Source organism: Salmo salar, chromosome 18 (genome assembly GCF_965601325.2).
Source record: "Salmo salar chromosome 18, fSalSal1, whole genome shotgun sequence".
Lineage (NCBI taxonomy): Eukaryota > Metazoa > Chordata > Actinopteri > Salmoniformes > Salmonidae > Salmo > Salmo salar.
Genome location: NC_138308.1, coordinates 23,392,501 through 23,418,502, shown reverse-complemented (window position 1 = coordinate 23,418,502; position 26,002 = coordinate 23,392,501). Strand labels below are relative to the sequence as shown.

General features: G+C 41.1%; 1 protein-coding gene across 1 annotated transcript in view; it reads right to left on the bottom strand.

Annotated features, from left to right (window-relative positions):
• LOC106577051 (glutamate receptor ionotropic, delta-1) overlaps positions 1 to 26,002 on the bottom strand; it is a 354,069-nt gene that overhangs the window by 15,382 nt on the left and 312,685 nt on the right. The window contains exons 9-12 of the mRNA XM_014154750.3: positions 17,881 to 17,982; positions 14,805 to 15,002; positions 10,846 to 11,176; positions 7,006 to 7,144 (exon numbers count right to left, since the gene is read on the bottom strand). Coding sequence (XP_014010225.1) covers positions 7,006 to 7,144; positions 10,846 to 11,176; positions 14,805 to 15,002; positions 17,881 to 17,982 — 770 coding nt within the window. The remainder of the gene's footprint in view (positions 1 to 7,005; positions 7,145 to 10,845; positions 11,177 to 14,804; positions 15,003 to 17,880; positions 17,983 to 26,002) is intronic.

Below are 26,002 nucleotides of genomic sequence, written 5' to 3'. Positions count from 1 at the left end.
AACTGCTCCGCCCACAACCGTAATTCTCCCCAGAGGGTCGTGAGGTCTGCACAACACATCACTGGGGGCAAACTACCTGCCCTCCAGGACACCTACATCACCCGATGTCACAGGAAGGCAAAAAAGGTCATCAACCACCCTAGCCACTGCCTGTTCACCCCGCTGTCATCCAGAAGGCGAGGTCAGTACAGGTGTATCAAAGTTGGGACCGAGAAACTGAAAAACAGCTTCTATCTCAAGGCCATCTGACTGTTAAACAGCCATCACTAATATTGAGTGGCTGCTGCCAACATACAGACTCAAATCTCTAGCCACTTTAATAATTAATAATTGGATGTAATAAATGTATCACTAGTCACTTTAAACAATGCCACTTTATATAATGTTTACATACCCTACATTACTCATCTCGTATGTATATGCTGTACTCTATACCATCTACTGCATCTTGCCTATGCCGCACTGCCATCGCTCATCCATATATTTATATGTACATATTCTTATTCCATCCCCTTACATTGTGTGTATAAGGGAGTTGTTGTGAAATTGTTAGATTACTTGTTAGATATTACTGCACTGTCAGAACAAGAAGCATTTCGCTACACTCGCATTAACATCTGCTAACCATGTGTATGTGAGAAAATTTGATTTGAACCCGTTCGTCACTCTGACAGAGCTCCAGAGTTCCTCTGTGGAGAGGGGAGAACCTTCCAGAAGGACAACCATCTCTGCAGCACTCCACCAATCAGGTCTTTATGGTAGAGTGGCCAGACGGAAGCCACTCCTCAGTAAAAGGCACATAACAGCCCGCTTTGAATTTTCCAAAAGGCACCAACACAACTCTCAGACCATGAGAAACAAGATTCTCTGGTCTGATGAAACCAAGATGAAACTCTTTGGCCTCAATGCAAAGCGTCACATCTGGAGGAAACCAGGCACCGCTTATCACCTGGCCAATACCATCCCCACGGTGAAGCAAGGTGGTGGAGGCATCATGCTGTGGGGATGTTTTTCAGCGGAAGGGACTGGGAGACTAGACAGGATCGAGGGAAAGATGAATGGAGCAAAGTACAGAGAGATCCCTGATGAAAACCTGCTCCAATGGACTCATGACCTCAGACCGGGGTGAAGGTTCACCTTCTAACAGGACAATGACCCTAAGCACACAGCCAAGAAAACACAGGAGTGGCTTCGGGACAAACCTCTGTATGTCCTTGAGTGGCCCAGCCAGAGCCAGGACTTGAACCTGAACCTGAAAATAGCTGTGCAGTGATGCTCCCCATCCAACCTGACAGAGCTTAAGAGGATCTGCAGAGAACAATGGGAGAAACTCCACAAATACAGGTGTGCCAAGCTTGTAGCGTCATACCCAAAAAGAGTCGAGGCTGCAGTCGCTGCCAAAGGTGCTTCAACAAGTACTGAGTAAAGGGTCTAAATACGTATGTAAATGTGATACTTCAGTTTTTATTTTTCATACATTTGCAAAAAATAATAAAAAAATAACTGTTTTGTTTTGTCAATATGGCGTATTGTGTGTAGATTGATGAGGGGAAAAAACTATTTAATCCAATCCAACAACATTTGGAAAAAGTCAAGGGGTCTGAATACTTTCCGAATGCACTGTACATGACCAACACCTTGCCTAAAGCGACCATGTACTTGCATCAGTCTTTAATTAATTGTTGCTGTAGTACAGGCTGTGGTGGCACCTTAATTGGGGAGGACGGTCTCACAGTAATGGCTGGAATGGAATAAATGGAATGGTATTGACACATCAAACACATGATTTCATCTTTTTATTTTTGGTGGCACATCACGTGAGAATTTCAGGAAGTAGCCCTTTGCCTGTACCACCTTTGTCCATGTTTACTGACTTTTTTCTTCAGTGTTATGTATAATGATTTCTTTGTTAGATTGTAACTACAACTCACTCTCTTGCTGGCCTGTTGCGGTGGCAGAAATAAAAACACTGCTGAAAATAAGAGCTACTGTCACAATGAATTGTGAGATTGCTAAACAACACCCACACATATTTAACCCCTTATTTTTGTTGGCACAAAACTATCTCCACACTTCCATTTGTTTTTATTGGTTACCTTCGGACGAGTCCTGTGACACTTGGGGGTCATAGAACAAAACGATTGAACACCATTATGTTCGTGAGCGTCTCCCCTTTCTATAGTGGGGTCATATTAGTTTGTAGCTCAAACGGTTCAGACCCTATAGTCAGAAGTTGGCACATCAGCATTACCGACTTCAGACGAGTCCCGTGACATTTGTGGGGGTCGTAAAGCAAAACGGAGAACACCATCGTGTTTGTGAGAGACTCCCCTTTTCATAATACTGTAGTTTGTAGGCCAAACCGTTCAGAGGCTACAGATGCTTTTGTGAGAAGACTGATTTTCAGGATGTCTCATGGTCTGACAAACACCACCTGCCACCACAGATGCAGAAGGCCTGATATCTGTAGCTTAAACTAACATATTTTTATGGGGATTTTGGGGGATTTTTTTATTATGCTACTTAGATTGATGCGCAGGTCACAAGAATTAAAACATGTCACAGTGACATTTAGTTAGCATTTGTTATTATGGAATATGACTGCACTGTATTTTCATTTTACTGGTGGTTTATTGCGCAACACGTCTGGGAACATCTGTGAAAGATTATATTCCTTAGTTCTTTTAAGTAATGTTGTCATTATAATTGATAGAAAATAGCTAATTTGAGTGTCTGTACAGTAAATGTGACACAGATTTACTCATTTTATAGTGACATACATTTTTTTCTAGCGTCTCTAAACCGTTCACAGCAATGTCTTTGTAAGGCCGTAATTGCTTTGGATGGCCAATGCCACCTCCAAACGAAAGACATTGCTACGTAACATTCTGACAATGCATTTAAGCAGCACTCGTTAAAATGGTAAGATCAATAGAAATACCCAAATTGCTGTTTTATCTACAGTCGTGGCCAAAAGTTTTGAGAATGACACAAATATTAATTTCCACAAAGTTTACTGCTTCTTTGTCTTTAGATATTTTTGTCAGATGTTACTATGGAATACTGAAGAATAATTACAAGCATTTCAAAGCATGTCAAAGGCTTTTATTGACAATTACATGAAGTTGATGCAAAGTGTCAATATTTGCAATATCTGCAATCCGCCCTGGCACGCTGTCAATTAACTTCTGGGCCACATCCTGACTGATGGCAGCCCATTCTTGTCAGAATTTGTGGGTTTTTGTTTGTCCACCCGCCTCTTGAGGATTGACCACAAGTTCTCAATGGGATTAAGGTCTGGGGAGTTTCCTGGCCATGGACCAAAAATATAAATGTTTTGTTCCCGGACCCACTTAGTTATCACTTTTGCCTTATGGCAAGGTGCTCCATCATGCTGGAAAAGGTATTGTTCGTCACCAAACTGTTCCTGGATGGTTGGGAGAAGCTGGTCTCGGAGGATGTGTTGGTATCATTCTTTATTCATGGCTGTGTTCTTAGGCAAAATTGTGAGTGAGCCCACTCCCTTGATGAGAAGCAACCCCACACATGAATGGTCTCAGGATGCTTTACTGTTAGCATGACACAGGACTGATGGTAGCGCTCACCTTGTATTCTCCGGACAAGCTTTTTTCCAGATGCCCCAAACAATCGGAAAGGGGATTAATCAGAGAAAATGACTTTACCCGAGTCCTCAGCAGTCCAATCCCTGTATCTTTTGCAGAATATCAGTCTGTCCCTGATGTTTTTCCTGGAGAGAAGTGGCTTCTTTCCTGCCCTTCTTGACACCAGGCCATCCTCCAAAAGTCTTTGCCTCACTGTGCGTGCAGATGCACTCACACCTGCCTGCTGCCATTCCTGAGCAAGCTCTGTACTGGTGGTGCCCCGATCCCGCAGCTGAATCAACTTTAGGAGACGGTCCTGGCGCTTGCTGGACTTTCTTGGGCACACTGAAGCCTTCTTCACAATTGAACCGCTCTCCTTGAAGTTCTTGATGATCCAATAAATGGTTGATTTAGGTGCAATCTTACTGGCAGCAATATCCTTGCCTGTGAAGCCCTTTTTGTGCAAAGCAATGATGACAGCACGTGTTTCCTTGCAGGTAACCATGGTTGACAGAGGAAGAACAATGATTCCAAGCACCACCCTCCTTTTGAAGCTTCCAGTCTGTTATTCGAACTCAATCAGCATGACAGAGTGATCTCCAGCCTTGTCCTCGTCAACACTCACACCTGTGTAAATGAGAAAATCACTGACATGATGTCAGCTGGTCCTTTTGTGGCAGGGCTGAAGTGCAGTGGAAAAGTTTTTGGGGGATTCAGTTCATTTGCATGGCAAAGAGGGACTTTGCAATTATTTGCAATTCATCTGATCAGTCTTCATAACATTCTGGAGTATATGCAAATTACCATCATACAAACTGAGGCAGCAGACTTTGTGAAAATTTATATTTGTGTCATTCTCAAAACTTTTGGCCACGACTGTACAGTGCAGTATTTCATGGCGAGTTTAAAATGCAACAGTTACGCTGCATCATGTACAATTACCAGAGGAACAGACTGTTGCTTTGTCTTCAATTTTTCCCCTGAGATTAAGGTAATAAACAAAACATTGTATTTTATGACCTTGGCCAGTATTGATCATATAACCTACATAATGTGTTAATTGTGTTGATGAAGGCAGCATAAGTAACTGACTACATAACCAGCCAAGGGTTAAGAGCCTTGCCAATTAATGTTACGTTTCTTAAGAATGTGTGTGTATTTTGTGTTGCTTATCATTGTTATTACCCATGCTGATACCCATGTATACCGTATACTTAACATACTATGTTACCTGAGAATTTACGTTATGCAACGTATGAGTCATTGAGAATTGTTTGTGCATTTCCAAACTCTAGTGAGCAACACTCACATTTGTATGTGTCTCAGCTAAGTTAAGCATATTTAATTGTGTTCTCTCCAATTACCTAAGAACCAGCAAAACCATTTGCACATTTCGAGACTACGACATTAGACCAACTATCTGGCAAGGATGCTGAGGTATTTCTTAATCCCTATCACTAGACCTGATAGACTGCATTGTAGTTTATTTCAGTTCCATTTTCAGTTTGTATTCATGAAGGAGAGTCTGGATTGGACCGTTGCTTCTGTGTTCCATGTCCCTCCACGTAGAGTTCTGTAACATGAACAGTACATCCATGGCAGAAAAACTGAATTATTAGCAACAGTGACTGTGTGGAATCAAATTCAGTATCTCTCTTCCCTTCTCTGTGGCCTTCTTGACCCCCCCAGGAGATGAGCTCCGCTGAATACTTGCGTCTCAATCCCTTAAAGGAGCATTAGGGAAATGTTTTGGCAAAAACATTCTTGATCATGTTGCTATCATGAAGTGACAAAATACTGTTTATATTGGTGTGATTTCTCTAAGGGTTGATTCAAAGGGACATTTTGCTGTGCAGATTTTCCTCAGTGCATATTTGATTGTACTCAAGCCCAGAGCTGATAACTTGCCAACTGTCTATTATATGTTTGTCTGCCAAACAAACAAACCCTGGTTACTATGATACATGAGTTAATTAGTCAATTAGTGTGAAGATTAGAAGAGTTTGTCATATTGTTCTGCAGAGCGACAACAATCTGAAGCAATAAATTAAATCCCAGTCCTTTAATGTCACCTCTTCACCCTGAGGCATGGTGATTACAGTCTATCTTTTTTCAATAGAGAACGAGAAGGAATTATCACACCAATATTCATTACATTGAGTTTATGGAATGATTAAAGCGAGCAAATGTTGGCTGATGGGGCTGATAGCGTTTATTGTTGAAATCATTCCTGCCGTCTCGAGTTTGGATTTGGCCCCAAGACAATATAAATCTATCTTCTGTAATCTTATCCATCTTCTGACTGTGTTACTTCCACATCTGTACAGAGACATACTCATTACATCTGTTGCGTTCGTTGATTGAAGGATCGGACCAAGGTGCAGAGTGGTAAGCGTACATCATTCTTTATTAGATGAACACCGAAACAAAATCAAAATAAATACAAAAACCCCTGAAAAATTCAGTACTGCATAGAGCACAGTACCAAAAACAAGATCCCACAAACAAAGGTGGGAAAAAAGGCTGCCTAAGTATGATCCCCAATCAGAGACAACGATAGACAGCTGCCTCTGACTGAGAACCATACCCGGAGAACAAAGAAATAGAAAACATAGATTTCCCACCCTAGTCACACCCTGACCTAACCAAATAGAGAATAAAATGGATCTCTAAGGTCAGGGCGTGACAACATCTGAGCAGTAGAAAGACTTTGTCCACTAACATTCCAGTCTTGTACTAATGGGCACTGTGGTTGTGGGTACAGATTCTTGAACAATAAGCCATTATATAAAGGATCTATTTAGCATTCTTCCCTGTAACCCACATGTGCTATTTGCTCGACACCGGACAGACTAAACACAATCAAACACTTCTCCGCCTGCCCTTCAGGAAAGGAGTGTGCTAAATTGGATTTATTGACAAATAACATTTGGACTGAGGAGAGCAAACTTGTTATAAGGAGTGGGTCAGGAATTATAATTGGGTGTCATAGGCTGCGTTTAGACAGGCAGCCCAATTCTGATCTTTTTTCCACCATTTGGTCTTTTGACCAATCACATCAGATCTTTTCACATCAGATCTTTATCAGAGCTGATCTGATTGGTCAAAAGACCAATTAGTGAAAAAAAGATCAGAATTGGGCTGCCTGTCTAAATGCAGCCCTAGTCCAAATTTATGTCGACAGCCTGCCCAATTTGAGTTTTTGGCATGTCTAAATCCGCATACATGGGTGATATCTAACCCACAAAGACAAATAACACCAGGGAATTGGCAGTTCAGGTCAATGCTGGAAAAGGTAAGACATACCAGTATCATACCACCAGGAAATCATGACATCAGACACTGAGTCTTGAATATGGAAGGATACACTGAGCAACAGGGTTGAAAACTGTTGATAACATACCGTACAGCGTTGTCCATTCGGGACACAGTGAGGTAGGCTGCCAGATTGGCCGTGTAGGAGGAACACACAATGAGTGTGAAGAGCCACCAGCTGCCCATGACGATACGCAAAGCCACAGAACCCAGGATGGAATCTCCCCCTAGGAACACAACAACATAAGATATATTGTACTGTATGAAGTGTTGAACAATAACATTATGCTGATTAGATTTATTGTTTGTGATATCGCAACTTATTGTTCTGTTGGTTTGATTTTAGCCTGTTGGTTCTATTGATCTGATGTATATTTATAATGTTACTGTATTTTTCAGGACCCCTTGAATATCTCAATCATTTCTTCTGCTCTCTCTCACCTGTCTCTATATCAAGAAACTTCATCTCACTATTTCTAAATGTCTCACTGTATCTCTCTCTCTGTCCATTTCTGTCTCAATTTTGCTCTCGGTCTCTTTAACCCTCCATCTACCAACGGCTTTTCGTTCACAATGCCACTGTTTGCCCAGGCAGCTAGAGGAAGATCCATCTATGAGACAAGCTTTTTCATAGCCGTCTCTCTCTCCCTGTAGCAGAGGTCTAAGCACTCTGTTTAACTACACAGGAAGCAGATGAGGAAATATCTATGTGAATTCTTATTTTGAAGACTAAAACCACAGAAATGTCATCTGAGAGATTCAGGGTGTGAGAAAAAAAGCCCATTCATTTATCTCCAAGTGTCACTATCGATAATATACCCTTAGAACTGTTTAGAAAAAGAAGACAACCGGAGTAATATTGTGTTCAAGCCTCAGTGAGTTTAATTAAATTGTTGAGGCACTTATGCCAAGGTCAAGAGGTTCCAGGAGATTTGTCTCCGAGAGGCGTTTGTGGAACTTGATCTAAAGGCACAATGTCATAGGGTCAAATATATTTAAAAAAATGTAAAAATGTATATATATATATATATATATATATATATATATATATATATATATATATATATAAATATATATAAACACACTACATGACCAGTATGTGGACACCTGCTCGTCGAACATCTCATTCCAAAATGATGCGCATTAATATGGAGTTGGTCTACCCTTTGCTGCTATAACAGCCTCCACTCTTCTGGGAAGACTTTCCACTAGATGTTGGAACATTGCTGCAGGGACTTGCTTCCACTCAGCCCCAAGAGCATTAGTGAGGTTGGGCACTGATGTTGGGTGATTAGGCCTGGCTCGCAGTTGGCGTTCCAATTCATCCCAAAGGTGTTCGATAGGTTTACGATTTCCCTTCACTGGAACTAAGGGCCAAGCCCAAACCATGAAAAACAGCTATTCAAACCACTATTCCTCCACCAAACTTTACAGTTGGCACTATGCATTGGGGCAGGTAGCGTTCTCCAAACCCAGATTTGTCCGTCGGACTGCCAGATGGTGATTCGTGATTCATCACTCCAGAGAACGCATTTCCATTGCTCCAAAGTCCCATGGTGGCGAGCTTTACACCACTCCAGCCAACGCTTGGCATTGCACATGGTGATCTTAGGCTTGTGTGCGGCTATGGAAACCCATTCCATGAAGCTCCTGACAAACAGTTATTGTGCTGACGTTGCTTCCAGAGGCAGTTTGGAACTCGGTAGTGAGTGTTGCAAACTAGGGCAGACGATTTTTACACCCTACGCACTTCAGTACTCGGCGGTCCCATTCTGTGAGCTTGTGTGGCCTTCCACTTAGCAGCTGAGTCGTTGTTACTCCAAGACGTTTCCATTTCACCATAACAGCACTTACAGTTGACCGGGGCAGCTCTAGCAGGGCAGAAATTTGAGGAACCGACTTGTTGGAAAGGTGGCATCCTATGACAGTGTCACGTTGAAAGTGAGTTCTTCAGTAAGGTCATTCTACAGCTAATGTTTGTCTATGGAGATTGCATGGCTGTGTGCTCAATCTTTTTTTACACCTGTCAGCAACGGGTGTGGCTGAAATATCCGAATCCACTAATTTGAAAGCGTGTCCACATACTTTTGTATATATAGTGTGTGTATACAGTATATATATATATAAATATGTACACATTTTGAAGAGCCATTTATATATATTACAAGAAAGCTCTGCCAAGATTTAGAATGACATTATAAAGATTTACACCTTGTCACTATCCTCCACTCTACAGTCGCATCCATATTTATCAACACAATTGCATCATTCTCTAAAGAGAGACAGATATGCCATGCCCCTGAGTGAAACACAAAGTGCAAATAGAAGTGCCCAAGGTCAACAAGTGAAAAGGAAAAAAGCAAGGATCCAGCTTTCCTAAAATATAGTTGCCGATTCTGCTTAAAAAGGTTGCCGGCAAAGTGCCATACTTTGATAGATGTCGTTGTGGGTTTGACAGGGGTTGTTGAAGGAGTAAGTTATTCATATCTTAGATGCCTGGATCCAGATCAGACTCAAATACCTGATATTCCTTCAGTCAAAGGAACCCTTAAAATGCTATAGCGGAAAATGGGCTCCATGCTTCAAATGAAACCACTCTGTGCTGCTGTCTGTATGTGTGGCATTCATAGGGACATAACAAAAGCTATTTCGATTGCTTTTATGTCTGGTTATGCACAGTACCAGTCATAAGTTTGGACACACCTACTCATTCAAGGGTTTTTCTTTATTTTTACTATTTTCTACATTGTAGAATAATAGTGAAGACATCAAAACTATGAAATAACACATGTGGAATCATGTAGTAACCAAAAAAGTGTTTTAGAGATTCTTCCAAGTAGCCACCCTTTGTCTTGATGACAGCTTTGCACACTCTTGGCATTCTCTTAACCAGGTGGTATCCTGGAATGCTTTTCCAACAATCTTGAAGGAGTTCCCACATATGCTGAGCACCTGTTGGCTGCTTTTCCTTCACTCTGTGGTCCAACTCATCCCAAACCATCTCAATTGGGATGAGGGCGGGGGATTGTGGAGGCCAGGTCATCTGATGCAGCACTCCATCGCTCTCCTTCTTGGTCAAATAGCCCTTATACAGCCTGGAGGTGTTTTGGGTCATTGTCCTGTTGAAAAACAAATTATAGTCCCACTAAGCGCAAACCAGATGGGATGGTGTATCGCTGCAGAAAGCTGTGATAGCCATGCTGATTAAGTGTGCCTTGAATTCTAAATAAATCACAGACAGTGTCACCAGCAAAGCACCCCCACACCATCACACCTCCTCCTCCATGCTTCACTGTGGAAACCACACATGCGGAGATCATCCGTTCACATACTCTGCAAACCAAAAATCTAACATTTGGACTCAACAGTCCAAAGGACACATTTCCACCGGTCTAATGTCCATTGCTCATGTTTTTTGGACCAAGCAAGTCTCTTCTTATTATTGGTGTCCTTTAGTAGTGGTTTCTTTGCAGCAATTTGACCATGAAGGCCTGATTCAAGCAGTCTCCTCTGAACAGTTGATGTTGAGATGTGTCTGTTACTTGATCTCTGTGAAGCATTTATTTGGGCTGCAATTTCTGAGGCTGGTAACTCTAATAAACTTATCCTCTGCAGCAGAGGTAACTCTGGGTCTTCCTTTCCTGTGGCGGTCCTCATGAGAGCCGTAGAAAAATGTAAAATATTAAGAAAAACCCTGGAATGAGTAGGTGTGTCCAAACTTTTGACAGGTTCTGTATATATATATATACATCTAGCCATATATGGATCTATCTATGTTGGTGTCATATTGCTGCCAATGGACTGAGGTACCACAATGGTAAAAAGTCGCTGTCTTGTTGTTGGTGATATTGTAACAAGTAAGCATTTCACTGTATATGAAGCAACTTTGCTGCAAGATGCAAAGTTGATGCCACATTACCAAGCTCACCTTGCTGTACAAAGGCTCCGTAGACAATCCAGATGGCGCTCTGGAGGGAGGTGGACACAGAGGTGGCCTGGTGTCCCCCTGGGGGATTCTGGGAGCGGACTGACTGGACGCGCCTCAGGATGAAGATCATGACCCCAACCACGGGGATGGCGGCTGCGATGCACGCCCACACAGCCAGGTCAAAGGGCGCCAGGAGAGAGAAAATATTGATCTTCTCCTCTGACTTCCTCATCAGAATCCCCACGGAGTAGTCCAGGTAGCGCTTGCTAAAGTCCACCACGCTCTCCCTCTCTGGAGTTACGGTGATGGCTGATACTGCCAAGTCTGCTCGCTGTGGATAGATAGAGAGATACATCAGTTACAGCCATGACATTTAAGATGTTGGTTCAGAGATAATAATCTGTTTGTTGATGTTTGCCGTTTCATTATATCTTGAGGCCAAAGTCACAGAAAAAAGTTGATGTAATAACACTGTGAAATATCTGTGTTGTGGCTTTTTCGTTTGTTCTTTGTATGGGCTTGAAATGAAAGCGGCAAGATTTTGCCCTCTGTTATTTCTTTCTTTCACACTTCTTATTCTATTTCACACAACAGAAGGCCAGAAGGCCAACATTTATATATCGCAGTATTATTTTGGGATGATATTATATCAATATTTGACTCCAAGTATTGATTTGTATTTAATAAATAAATAAAAATAAGTCAAATCAAAACAAACTTTTATTTGTCAAATGCTCTGAAGTTATACTATAGGTAGGGTTATACTATAGAAGTTATTCTATAGGAACGGGTTATACTATAGAAGTTATACTATAGGTAGGGTTATCCTGATATGGATTGGGGGCAGTATTTTCACGGCCAGATGAAAAAACGTACCCGATTTAAACTGGTTACTACTCTTGCCCAGAAATGAGAATATGCATATTCTTAGTAGATATGGATAGAAAACACTCTGAAGTTTCTAAAACTGTTTGAATGGTGTCTGTGAGTATAACAGAACTCATATGGCAGGCAAAAAACCTGAGAAAAAGTCAACCAGGTATTGGAGGATCTGAGAATTGTAGTTCTTCTTTCTAGTCCCTTTCGAAGCTACAGTATCTGTGGGGTTACGTTGTACTTTCTAAGGCTTCCATTGGCTGTCTAAAGCCTTCAGAAAGTGGTTTGAGCCTTCTCCTGTCACTGGGCAGAGTATAGGAGCTCAGTTACTGAGTGGTCTGCCTGGCAACAAAGGGATTGGATATGTGCGGTCCCGCGAGCTCGCTGTTTTTTCTTTTTCTCCTTGAATGAATACGCTATTGTCCAGTTGGAATATTATCGCAATTTTACATTAAAAATACCATAAATATTGATTTTAAACAGCGTTTGACATGCTTCTAAGTATGGTAATGGAACATTTTTACTTTTTCTTGAATTGCGCTCGCGCATTAGCCTTTGGATAGTGACCTGAACGCACGAACAAAACGGAGGTATTTGGACATAACTATGGATTATAAAAAAAAAAAAAAAAAAAAACATTTCTTGTGGAAGTAGCAGTCCTGGGAGTGCATTCTGACGAAGATCAGCAAAGGTAAGAGCATATTTCTAATACTAATTCTGAGTTTAGGTTGCCCCGAACTTGGCGGGTGTCTGAATGTACTATGTACTCAGAATATTGAAAAATGTGCTTTCTCCGTAAAGCTATTTTAAAATCTGACACAGCGGTTGCATAAAGGAGTTCTGTATCTATAATTCTTAAAATAATTGTTATGTATTTTGTCAACATTTATGATGAGTATTTTTGTAAATTCACCGGAAGTTTTTGGTGGGAATACATTTTCTGAACATCACGCGCCAATGTAAAATGCTGTTTTTGGATATAAATATGAACTTGATTGAACAAAACATACATGTATTGTGTATCATAATGTCCTAGGAGTGTCATCTGATGAAGATCGTCAAAGGTTAGTGCTTCATTTAGCTGTGTTTTGGGTTTTATTGACACATGTCCTTGCTTGGAAAATGGCTGTGTGGTTATTTTGGTCTATGTACTCTCCTAACATAATCTAATGTTTTGCTTTCGCTGTAAAGCCTTTTTGAAATCAGACAATGTGGTTGGATTAAGGAGAAGTGTATCTTTAAAATGGTGTAAAATAGTCGTATTTTTGAGAAATTGAAATTATTGGATTTTTGAGGTTTTTGTATTTCGCGCCACACTGTTCCATTGGATATTGGCTAGGCGTTCCGCTAGCGGAACGTCTGTCCTCAACAGGATTTATACTATAGAAGTTATACTATAGGTAGGGTTATACTATTGAAGTTATACTATAGGTAGGGTTATACTATTGAAGTTATACTATAGGTAGGGTTATACTATTGAAGTTATTCTATAGGTAGGGTTATGCTATAGAAGTTATACTATAGGTAGGGTTATACTATATAAGTTATACTATAGGTAGGGTTATACTATAGAAGTTATACTATAGGTAGGGTTATACTATAGAAGTTATACTATAGGTAGGGTTATACTATTGAAGTTATTCTATAGGTAGGGTTATGCTATAGAAGTTATACTATAGGTAGGGTTATACTATATAAGTTATACTATAGGTAGGGTTATACTATAGAAGTTATACTATAGGTAGGGTTATACTATAGAAGTTATACTATAGGTAGGGTTATACTATAGAAGTTATACTATAGGTAGGGTTATACTATAGAAGTTATACTATAGGTAGGGTTAGCTAGCGCTAGTCAGCTGTACCTTCGTCAAAACTCTTGCATTTGTCATCCTATAGCTTGTTATCCATCTTCTTTTTAAACAGTGAGCCAACATGTTTTCAGCATTTCTATTTTCCTACTGATGAGACCATGTTTTCTCATGATCTCTCTCATCTCTCTGCAGCAGACATATAGTCAGCAATATGTTTGGAACATCAAATTGCCAAAAAATTGCAGTATCGAATCACAACACATATAGAAGCGTGAGAATCACAATACATATAGAAGCGTGAGAATCACAATACATATAGAATCGTGAGAATCACAATACATATCATATTGGCACCTAAGTATTGTGATAATATTGTATCATGAGGTCCCTGGCCCTAATACAGACCTTTAGAGGTCAGACATTCCACATGGCAATCAACTAAATCCTTTTATTGTAAAGTTTTATTGTAAACGTTAATCTCAAATGACAGAGTTACAGTACACTGATCATATGTTGCTTGTGTCCAGTATTGGTGTAACTGTTTTCCCCTCATTTCACAGCATTGTCACCACTCTGATAATGCCATGGTTTTGGACACCTGCTGCTAGAGTGGGACCCTATGACACAAATCATATGTCTGGATTGTTGGGTTAAACACTAGCTCTCTAACTCAAGGCCATAATCAAAGATAAATTCTCCCTCCATTAAGTGATGTTGTCCGCAGATTATCATTAGCATGAAGGGCTGAAAAGTAGCCCACCTGGGCTACATTCTCTGCAGCAAGCTCACTTACAGGAAATGACAGGGACTTGCACATTGTGCAAACGATTGCAAAAAAGCCAACAACAGTCTTATTTCTACTGGTTATTCTCTACTCCATTGGGTGATATAATTGTCCCCTGCACTCTCACTCCCCCCTGCCCACTCACTCCCCTATTGTTAGCATTGTCAGCCTGCTGAGTTGAAGTCCCTCCTGCACTGGTGGGACTGCTTTGTCTGGAGCAGCCTGACTGTCAGCCTGATGGCCAGACTATAGTGGCCCACTCTGATGCAAACATAATTTGGCCATAACAGATCTGTCACAAAAGCGAGCCCTCACACTGAAGAACATGTGCGGTGAAGTATCTTTCCAAGAAGGCCCAAACTATAATGGACTCCACTGTGTCAAGGCTACAGTCAGCTACCAATGGCTGAGAGAACTGCAGCAATATGCAAGATGATGTCCCCAGAGCAGTCAACAGCAACCTCCAGTTGTGATTGACAGACTTACCTTACTGATGAGATCTCCGATCATGCCGTTCCAGGAGCCGTTTGAGGTAGGAGAGCCATACTTCCCATCAGCCACCTGGTAGATCTCATACTTGAAGCCCAGAATCTTGGCCAGAGAATCCAGAACATCGATGGAGAAGCCTTTGTAGCGTTTAGGTTGGCCAAGGATGTTCTCAGCTACCATCACAAAGGGATCCTCCTGTTGGATAACATAAATAACACAACATCGTTGGGCTTAGATGTTCAACTTAACTTTAACTACATGACTTGGCTCAACATATAGATGTAGTGTCTTTGTGTAGCCAAAAGTTGAAACACTACTGTACATTTTACAGAGTTGTGTCTGTGTGCATTAAATCACAGTCCCATCATTTGCAAAAAGGCCAGCCTAGTTTCATTAACTGGTCCAGTTCAACCGACAGGTAGAACAGTATTTTTTTCATTTAGGACTTTTGTGTGACAACTTTCTGAAGACTAGCTGCAGTTTCTAAGTCAAACTTCATCTTCATAACAAGTCTTCTGGGTGGTTGTTGACCTGTAACACCCATTACTGTGGATATGTGACACTTCATCAGGTAGAAAATACCACTCTAAATTTACTGCGGTAAACCATGGCTCTTCTTTATGGGAGAGAATGTCAGGGTTGAACTGAATGGGTAGAAAAGTGAGTTGAGGAGGAAAGCTGCTGCGGTGGACTGGAAAAACGACATGATTAAATGGCACTGCCAAGAGGAAGCCGAGCAGAACTTATTTGAATAAATATGGAGCAGGTAAATCTTGTGTGAAGAGAGAGAACAGAATGTTACTGGACCAGCAGCTAAGGAAGAGCTGTATGATTCGAGTTTATGTCTTACTGATGTCCTAGATCAGGGCCGGCTCTATCCACTAAGTGACATAAATGATTGCTTAGGGCCCCTTGGCTGCTAGTTTTTAAGAACTCAGTCGGGGTCTCAACTTACTGTTGAGGGTTAGATTAGTAGAATACACAAGGTGCAATTTCGAAATTTGGTTGTGCATCAGCAGTTTTTCTCTTGTTATGTCAGTCACTGGCCCTAGTGTAGCCTGTTTGCCAGGTAGCCACTGGAGAGAATAGATATCTGGCTACCTGTTTGCCAGGTAGCCAGTGGAGAGAATGTATAACACACACCACATGAACACCAGTCACAGCACAGAGGTAAACCAACCAATAATACGTCATACAATAAGAATGTTAGAGCAACTCAGAGGCAACTTCATAGAAACAACTGACCAGAAAGAACCCAGTTATCAACCATAGAGGATTTGCAGTAATCTGTATTACCTCCCAGTGGAGGAGTGAGTGGGGCATGACTGTATACCGTAAATTCCGGACTATAAGCCGTAACTTTTTTCCCAGGCTTTGAACCTCGTGGCTTAAACAATGACGTGGCTAATATATGGATTTTTCCCGCTTTCAATTTTTTTTGCTCCAAAAAAACACATTCTGTGACGTGCTCAGTTTTTTGGCGGCATGAAGCTTTCATTAGACCAATGAAATTCCGAACGGGTTGAGGTCAAACAACTTTTTTGTTTACTGTTTAGATTAAATCGAGCGCTCTCAAACTTCCCATCATTCTGATTACAGTAGTCATTTTGTCACCCTCATCATGGCAAAGACACGGAGAAATGCATATGATGCAGCTTTCAAGTTGAAGGCGATTGATCTGGCTGTTGGAAAAGGAAATAGAGCTGCTGCACGGGAGCTTGGTCTTAATGAGTCGATGATAAGACGTTGGAAACAGCAGCGTGAGGAATTGACTCAGTGCAAAAAGACAACTAAAGCTTACTGCTAATTTCTTATTTTTTGTTACAAGCCGTGTTTCGTTAAAGCCTATTTATTTTTGTTACAAGCCGTGTTTCGTTAAAGCCTGTGTAAAGTTAATTTGTTTCAATGTACCGGTAGGCACCTGCGGCTTATAGACATGTGCGGCTTATTTATGTTCAAAATAATATATATTTTTTAATTCAGTGGGTGCGGCTTATATTCAGGTGCGCTTAATAGTCCGGAAATTACGGTAAACCAAATTTCAGTAGTCCCACAAAAAATCAATACAGTTCAAACAATAATAAAAAATTATAAACTCACACGCAGTAAGTACTGCTGTGCAAAAGTTCCACAGCAGCACAAGAAAAAAAAGGAGAGAAAAACATTTTTCAGTGAAAAAAAATAAAATAAAAAATAAAAAAAGTAAAAGACTGTAGATAGAAATAGAGATTGCGAGAGAGGGCTTAGCTGTTGAAGGCTGCTCCAGTGTTGAAGCTTTATTCGTACCTTCCTCCACCTGACACACTCTTTGGTTAGTTTAGTTTGTCTCATAAAAACTCCACAACAATGTTGCTAACAATCCATGCAATCAATGGAAAGAGCGGTCCCAACAGATTCTAAACACACAGTAGAGCTGTACACGGCGATCTGACTTAAAACTTTCATAAACTAAGTGCGGCGAAAATACACAAGACTTCTGCAAAGAGTTGCACACACCGTCAAAACTGCCATGCCAACTGAGAGCTATCACACAGAGACGGAAGAGCTATATTTATTTCCTCCTACCTGACAGCTCGTGTGCTCCTAAAGTGGTGCAGGATGTGCAGAAGTGCAGGATTTCGCCACAAACTTGTAGTAATGATGGTTGAATTCCGAAAGCAGGGCACATGCCCAGGGGCCCTGACCTCCGGAGGTCCCCCATTGATTTTGTTAGTCACTCTCACTCAGATATCATATTAACATGGCATAAGTCATGGCAAAATGTGTAGAATAACTGCAGGAAATGAGCTATAAAAGTGCAAAAATGTCTCTCTACCCTAAGGCAAAATGGCCATTTTTGGCCACTAAAATGTTGCTTCGGGCCCTCAAAAGGCTAGGGTCGGCCTTTTCGTAGATCTACAGAGCCAGATGGAGAAGAAGACCTCACATTATGTCCTAATCCTACTACACAAGAAATGACATAGTAACCTGGTGGAGTATAGCATCAAAGTCGACAGTTGGTATTGAGTTGGTAGTGAGATGACATTGAGTTGGCAGTGAGTTGGCAGTGAGTTGGTAGGGAGAAAGCACTTACCAGTAATGTTACAACTTTGACCGTCACTCCTTGCATGCCGTTTTCTATCCGACTCTCCTTTAGACTACCGTTTAGCCCACGAGTTGAGTCCCAAGTTGCCAACTGAGAGAGAGAGAAAGGGAAAGGGAGACAAGAAGGGAGAGGGAGAGAGTGTCAGCAATATAATTACACAATCTATTATCTTCAGTGAAAACACAAATTGGTGTGTGATGACAAGTCTAATCACCATAGTTGGCACACATGACTCACTCACTTTTAAGAAGCACAGGGAACTGGCCATACAAATAGATGAGCTGGTCACCAAGGCAACAAGTGCTGCCTCTAGCATAGTAACAGGGTCCTCTATCTAAATGCTACATCAGCCGCACAGCTTGCAACCATACTGAGGGAGTACGGACTGAGCAACATATCATGGCAATAGACGCTGATTGTTAGAGTTGGTGGTGATGACATTGATGATGGTGATGATAACGACGATGGGAACGGAGATAATGATGTAGACATTGTCGGTGGTGCCAACGACAATGCACTGCAAGGGTTACAAATAAAACAGAAACATTATTATGTTCATCTGAGAAGAAAATACAACATCTACTGTGTGAAAGTTATTTCTCAAATCTTTCACGGAAACAAATCCTCGTCCTTCATTGTGCTTCAGCTAGTGCAACTCAATGTCTTATGCAACTAATACAATGACATGAATGCCAGTTTGACAGAATGACAGCCAATGAAAGCAGATAACACACATCCCATTGGTTTAACCACCTCACTGAATCCCAATCCCCTCACGAATCCCAACCCTCGCTCTATTCTGGCTACCTTTGCACCTCACTGGGGAAGTAGAAGTTGTCTTTACTGTTAAGTTCTTAATCACAGTTGCTAGCTGGACAAAGAACTGACAGCTCTTTGGTAGCAACCCAGGGACCAAGCTGACAGGACAAGAGAGCTGGCCTCAGGCCAGACACCAGGACTGTATCTACACAGAGCATAGCTCAGTCTTCCATATGCAGCATGCCCTCTCTACATGGCCTTCCTGCTGCCTACAGGCTATTACAATAATGGTGGGCTGAATGTTTCAAAACTCATATAAAACAGTTTTGTTACTAGCTTGTTTCAAATTATGTTTATATATTTTTTTATTTGGTTTGTTGGGTTTGTTCCAATCACATACTTTCTTCCACTTTCTATCAGACTAGGACATTTAAATGAATGTATTAACTCATTACAGTAAAACTTAATTTCACGCAGTTAATCCCTTTTAGCGCTATTCCCAGTAGTCCACTATTCACACAAACCCATTCATAAAAAAGGTCAGTTAAGACTCTGGGAGTCTTTGCTCTGTGCCAATAAAAGAGATCCTTCCCTGCTTTAATATGACACACAATCGTATACTGTGGTGTTGTCTATTGTCTGGATGGCGTAAAACCCTGTGCAACAGAGCGGACCTCCCAGTGCAGGAGACCTTACAACTTCTATTCACAACGAAGGACTTCAGTAACCCTGGAGAGGAGAACAAGAAAGAGGAATGGGAGATCAAAACTTTTAGCCATGAGTTATTTTAAGACTTGGGGATTTCATCACAAGCCCAACTCTAAACTTTGAAGGCTGATAGCGTTATGAAATATTGAGTGCTCCCTCGCTCATTCCCTGTTTCTTTTTCTCTCAAATTGAACATGATTTGTTGGGTTTGAAAGAGCGAGAAAAAAAGAGGAAGGAAAAAACATCTATTTGCGTAGTTTGAAAAGCCAGGTTTTTCATGCTGTGTATACAGTGCATTCGGAAAGTATTCTGACCCCTTGACTTTTTCCATATTTTCTTAGGTTACAGACTTGTTCTAAAAAATTTTTTTTATCATCAATCTATACACAATACCCCCATAATAACAAGCAAAAACAGGTTTTTAGAAATGTTTCCTAATTTATTAAAAATAAGAAAAATAACACTGAAATAACACATTTACATAAGTATTCAGACCATTTACTCAGTACTTTGTTGAAGCACCTTTGGCAGTGATTACAGCCTCCAGTCTTCTTGGGTATGACGCTACAAGCTTGGCACACCTATATATGGGAAGTTTCTCCCATTCGTCTCTGCAGTTCATCTCAAGCTCTGTCAGGTTGGATGGGGAGAGTCCCTGCACCGCTATTTTCAGGTCTCTCCAGAGATGTTCGATCGGGTTCAAGTCCGGGCTCTGGCAGGGCCACTCAAGGACATGCAGAGACTTGTCTTGGCTGTGTGCTTAGGGTCGTTGTCCTGTTGGAAGGTGAACCTTCATCCCAGTCTGAGGTCCTGAGCACTCTGGAGCAGGTTTTCATCAAGGATCTCTCTGTACTTTTCTCCGTTCATCTTTGCCTCGATCCTGACAAGTCTCCCAGTCCCTTCCTCTGAAAAACATCCCCACAGCATGATTCTGCCACCACCATGCTTCACCGTAGGGATGGTGCCAGGTTTCCTACAGACATGACACTTGGCATTGAGGCCAAAGAGTTCTTGGTTTCATCAGACTAGAGAATCTTGTTTCTTATGGTCTGAGAGTCTTTAGGTGCCTTTTGGCAAACTCCAAGCAGGCTGTCATGTGCCTTTTACTGAGGAGTGGCATCCGTCTGGCCACTCTACCATAAAGGCCTGATGGGTGGAGTGCTGCAGAGATGGTTGTCCTTCTGGAAGGTTCTCCCATCTCCATCGGGGTTTTGGTCACCACCCTGACCAACCCCCATCTCCCCCTATTGCTCAGGAAGAGTCTTGGTGGTTGCAAACTTCTTCCATCTAAGAATGACGGGGGGCATTGTGTTATTGGGGACCTTCAATGCTGCCAACATTTTTGGTACTCTTCCCCAGATCTGTGCCTCGACACAAACCTGTCTCAGAGCTCTACAGACAATCCCTTCGACCTCATGGCTTGTTTTTTGCTCTGACATACACTGTCAACTGTGGGACTTTATATAGAGAGGTGTGTGCCTTTCCAAGTTCCAATCAATTGATGTGACCACAGGTGGATTCTAATCAATTTATAGAAACATCTCAAGGATGATCAATGGAAACAGGATGCACCTGAGCTCAATTTCGAGTCTGAATACTTATGTAAATAAGGTATCTGTTTTTTATTTGTAATACATTTGCAAAAAATTCTAAAAACCTGTTTTCGCTTTCTCATTATGGGGTATTGTGTGAAGATTGCTGAGATTAATTTTTTTTAATAAGGCTGTAACGTAACAAAATGTGGAAAAAGTCCATGGGCCTGAATACTTTCCGAAGGCACTGTATACTGTATCAGTGCTTGTGGAAAGCATGGTAAGAATGTTTCAATGAAAGTATACTTTGGGTAAACACATTTGTTTATATATGCCTACTGTGCAGTGTACAAAGCAGGATCAATGCCAGTAATGTGGATTCTGTGAGAAGCCTTTGTCTATCGTTTACCGCCAATGTAAGCCTAAACAGAAACATCTAGCGATCAATGTCAATACATTGAGGACAGAACACACTCTGTCAGTGTACAAACACTACTGTATGTCCAAATAGAAAAGTCAGACAACGGGATAGTGATGATCTGATGTTCCTTTATCCCTCAAAACTGCTTTCTAATGGTCCAGCCTCTGCTTCTTCTTGAAGACCTTCAGATTATGCTGCAAAACTTACTCATACTTAATCACTGTACAAAGAAAGTCTGATTGCTTCTCTGACTTCCAAAGACAGTGTAATGATCTTGCTGTGTTTCTATAGGGAATTCATTTGGTGTGTGGGTGGGATATTAGACATTTTAGTCATTATCCAGAGAGACATATAGGAGCAATTAGGGTTAAGTGCCTTACTCGGGGGCACATCAACAGATTTTCCATCTAGTCGGCTCAGGGATGCAAACCAGCAACCTTTTGGTTACTGGCCCAACGCTCTTATTCGCTAAGCTACCTGCCAGATAGCAACATTCGGTAAGTTTAAGCATCAGCTGTCAGTGCAGCTTACCGATCACTGTACCTGTACACAGCCAATCTGTAAATAGCACACCCAACTACCGCATCCCCATATTGTTATTTATCTTCTTGCTCTTTTGCACCCCAGTATCTCTACTTGCACATCATCATCTGCACATCTATCACTCCAGTGTTAATGCTAAATTGTAATTATTTCACCTCTATGGCCTATTTATTGCCTTATCTCCCTACTCTTCTACATTTGCACACACTGTACATAGATTTTTTTCTATTCTGTTATTGACTGTACGTTTGTTTATGTGTAACTCTGTGTTGTTGTTTTTGTCACACTGCTTTGCTTTATCTTGGCCAGGTCACAGTTGCAAATGAAAACTTGTTTTCAACTGGCCTACCTGGTTAAATAAAGGTGAAATACACTTTTTTAATTAAATTAAAAAGTATGATAATGAAGATCAGCTTGTCTTTGCACCTGGTCAACGTCTATAACAATCTAGTCAAACACGTCCGTATTCATTTGGTCCTTGTGTGCTTGTGCGCTTGTGTGTGTGTGTGTGTGTGTGTGTGTGTGTGTGTGTGTGTGTGTGTGTGTGGTGTGTGTGTGTGTGTGTGTGTGTGTGTGTGTGTGTGTGTGTGTGTGTGTGTGTGTGTGTGTGTGTGTGTGCACACGCTAAATGTCACTGCTTTCTCCCTGCTTCACATGGGGCTATTTTCCCCATGAGTGGACAGGTCCTCTGGGGACCACAGAGAACTCTCTCCAGGCCCTTTACTAAAGACTTCTACTACACAAAGCTCCGCATACAAAGGTCATACAAAAGAACACAACCATGTCCTTTGTGACATGCAGATAACACATAAAGGAGATAAGAACGCTACAAGATGTACTGTAATGTCTAAAACTGTTTTCAATAGACTTGTTTATTTGTAACACGTTACAATACATTTAGAGTGCACTCGCATGCCCGCGTGTGTCTTGACTAACTTTGATCTAGCATGATTTTTTCTCCATATAGGATTATATTTCAAGAAAAGCTCTGACGAAGGCCTTGAGGCCGATACATAAAGCTTAATGAAGAGCAGTGATACTCGCAAGAGTAGTGTGCGGGTTTCTTCTTTTTTCTCATCTTATTCAACTGTTACCATACACCTGCAACGAAGGTTACTCAGATGTGCGATTGCCTTTTGAATTAAGAAAAGTAGAGAAACACAAATTAATAAATTACTAATGATTTTGTAATGTTCTTCTTCTTGGAAAGGAAATGCTGCTGTGACGACTATAGTTTATGACAGCTATTGAAACTGATATGGTAACTGCAGGCTTATCTAGTTTATAACTCTCCATAACAGAACTCCACAACACTGAACTATGCAAAGGATGTCAAAACACCTTACACTCAAAACTACATAATGATCTTCAGCATCAGTTCCAAGTTTGCAAGGGAATATACTGTTCATTTTCACAGTCCCCTCCAAAAGGCCTCATTAAAACACTTTGCTTTGTTTGAGCTATTTCCACCATCAGCACCAAAAGCCTGATGTTTACATATCGACATCCCCATCACACCACCAAGATCCTAATTTACTCCCTCGTAGTCTGCCATGCAGTGTGTGTGTGTGTGCGTAGACAGGTCTTTCTGAATCTTTTTAGTCCCATGGTTACCTTTGTGTCCCTTAACTGGGATAAAACGATGGGGCGGGGTCTGAAGCTTTACCCCACCCCCCCCGGTATATATGATAAACAATCTTAGCATAAAAAATTACATTTTAAAGAGCTCCAAAGCAGAGACAGGCAGATGTGGCGCCTGTCTGTCATTCTAGCCTCCCACGAGCCTTCACTACTCTATCTCTGCGTTAGATGGTAATAGAGAATAAGAGAGGGAAGGAATGCGAGAGAGAGAAAGAGAGGGTGGTAAAGAGAGATTACCTCTCGACTTCCCTGCGAAGATTACATCGCTCAGAGACGAGCCAATGAGGGTCATGGCATATGGCTACGATGGAAGTCCTATGTTACCTAAGGGACTTCTTTTTCTTACACTCACTCTCTCTTTTCATCTGTTTTTCTTCCTGTCTATTTCTATCTGTGTACGATATGTATTCAGGAGGAATAACAGACAAATGAATAGCTTTTTAAATGAGAAACATGAGTAGGAACTCATTAACTAAATCTGCTGACTGAATACAAGTTGAAATTAGAAACAAGAACCACAACATACATCGATCAGCAGCACTGAGCGATAGCTAGAGGAAAGTGTACATGTAGCAACTAGGAAATAGTATTTCAGTCTTCATTTGGTTCAGACCCCAATAGTCGCTTCAACTGAGAGGCATCAGGCCATTGAAACAATGGATTGAATGCAGATAAATGATGATGTAAGAGAGGTAACCGAGAGGACCAGAAAAGTAACACGATAATGTCCTTAGATCCTACTTGACATTATTTTCAAAATATTATTTTCCAAAGTGAGACTATGTTGTTTGTGATGTCTGACGTGAGAAAGCTGCATCAATCCCACACTCATCACCAGGGGCCTCATTGACCAATATTGTGTAGAAACTATTTTGAAATACTACTTGTGAAGGGAATTTAGAAATTTGTATCAAACATTCCTTTGAGCGTCATACCCACACCGGTAAGAGATAACCATTGATAAATACCAATTGTTCTCAGCCTTGGTGCTCTGTGCGCGACCTTGGCTATTTGCATTTTGAAACACCCCTAATTAATCATTTATGGAAAAAATCCTCTCTTTAAACCATGTTGGGAATATACAACGCCGTACGATGAAATACAAAGTCACAAACAAAAAATGGCAGATTTTGCTGTTCTGCAGAATGAACGAATCATGTGTACCACCTGGCCACATTGCCACCACGTTCAACAGCGTCATTTGCAATCTTTTGCACATCACATAACATATGACCTGCACATTGAGTGGCCTGTTCTGTTGAACTCGTTTTGGGATGGTGCTCCTATGGTGATGTTGGTGTCGTCTACTGCTCCGTTCATATTTGGGAACCCATGGATGGCAAAGAAACTCCTCTTGACTTCAACCTGTTGTGCGATGGTGCATGGAAATTGTAATTTACAGTTCCTTTTGCTGATGATTGCATCCAAAACATTGGCTAATCGAGGGCTGTGAGATGCCGATCGGCAAACTCCCGCTAAAAGGTGTCCGTTGCCAAAAACCTGAGGGTGGAGATCACTTGAATGTGCATGTGTTTGCCTTTTTAAAGTAGGTCTCAAACCCTCGCAAAAATCCTATAAGATTGGTTTTGGGAAATGATATCTGATGAGCCAATCTATACTTTCTGCAAAACAAAGTCCCACCTGTCTCTAAAAACACTCTCTCTGGGAAATGCAGAGTGTGCCAAATCTTCCAACAGAGCAAGATCAGCCTCTCATTCGATTTCCCATTATCTCAGGCTTTTATAGTGGTGTTTCACTTACACATGTGTCTCTAATTAAAACAAATACTGTACTTTATATGGATTATTATTGGAAGAAATACACTGATGTGGTCAAATGATATGACTGTCAAGATATGTTGCATGAATTCACAATGGAAATACAATGACATTTAAATATTATTTAATTATTACTCTACAATTTCAGGCATTTTCAATATATACTGTGCATTTGAAAAGTATTCAGACTTTTTCCACATTTTGTTATGTTAGAGCCTTATTCTAAAATTGATTAAATTGTTTTTTCCCCTCATGAATCTACACACAATACCACATAATAACAAAGCATAAACAGTTTTTTAGACATTTCTGCAAAGGTATTCAAAATAAGAAACTTAAATATCACATTTACATAAGTATTCAGACCCTTTACGCAGTAGTTTTTTGAAGCACCTTTGGCAGCAATTACAGCCTCGAGTCTTCTTGGGTATGATGCTACAAGCTTGGCACACCTGTACGTTAGGAGTTTCTCCCATTCTTCTCTGCAGATCCTCTCAAGCTCTGTCAGGTTCGATGGGTGTCGCTGCACAGCTATTTTCAGGTCTCTCCAGAGATGTTAGATCGGGTTCAAGTCCGTGTGTCTTTCTATATCATGTCCAATCAATTGGATTTACCACAGGTGGACCCCAATCAAGTCGTAGAAACATCTCAAGGATGATCAATGGAAACAGGATGCACCTAAGCTAAATTTCGAGTCTCATAGCAAAGGGACTGAATACTTACGTAAA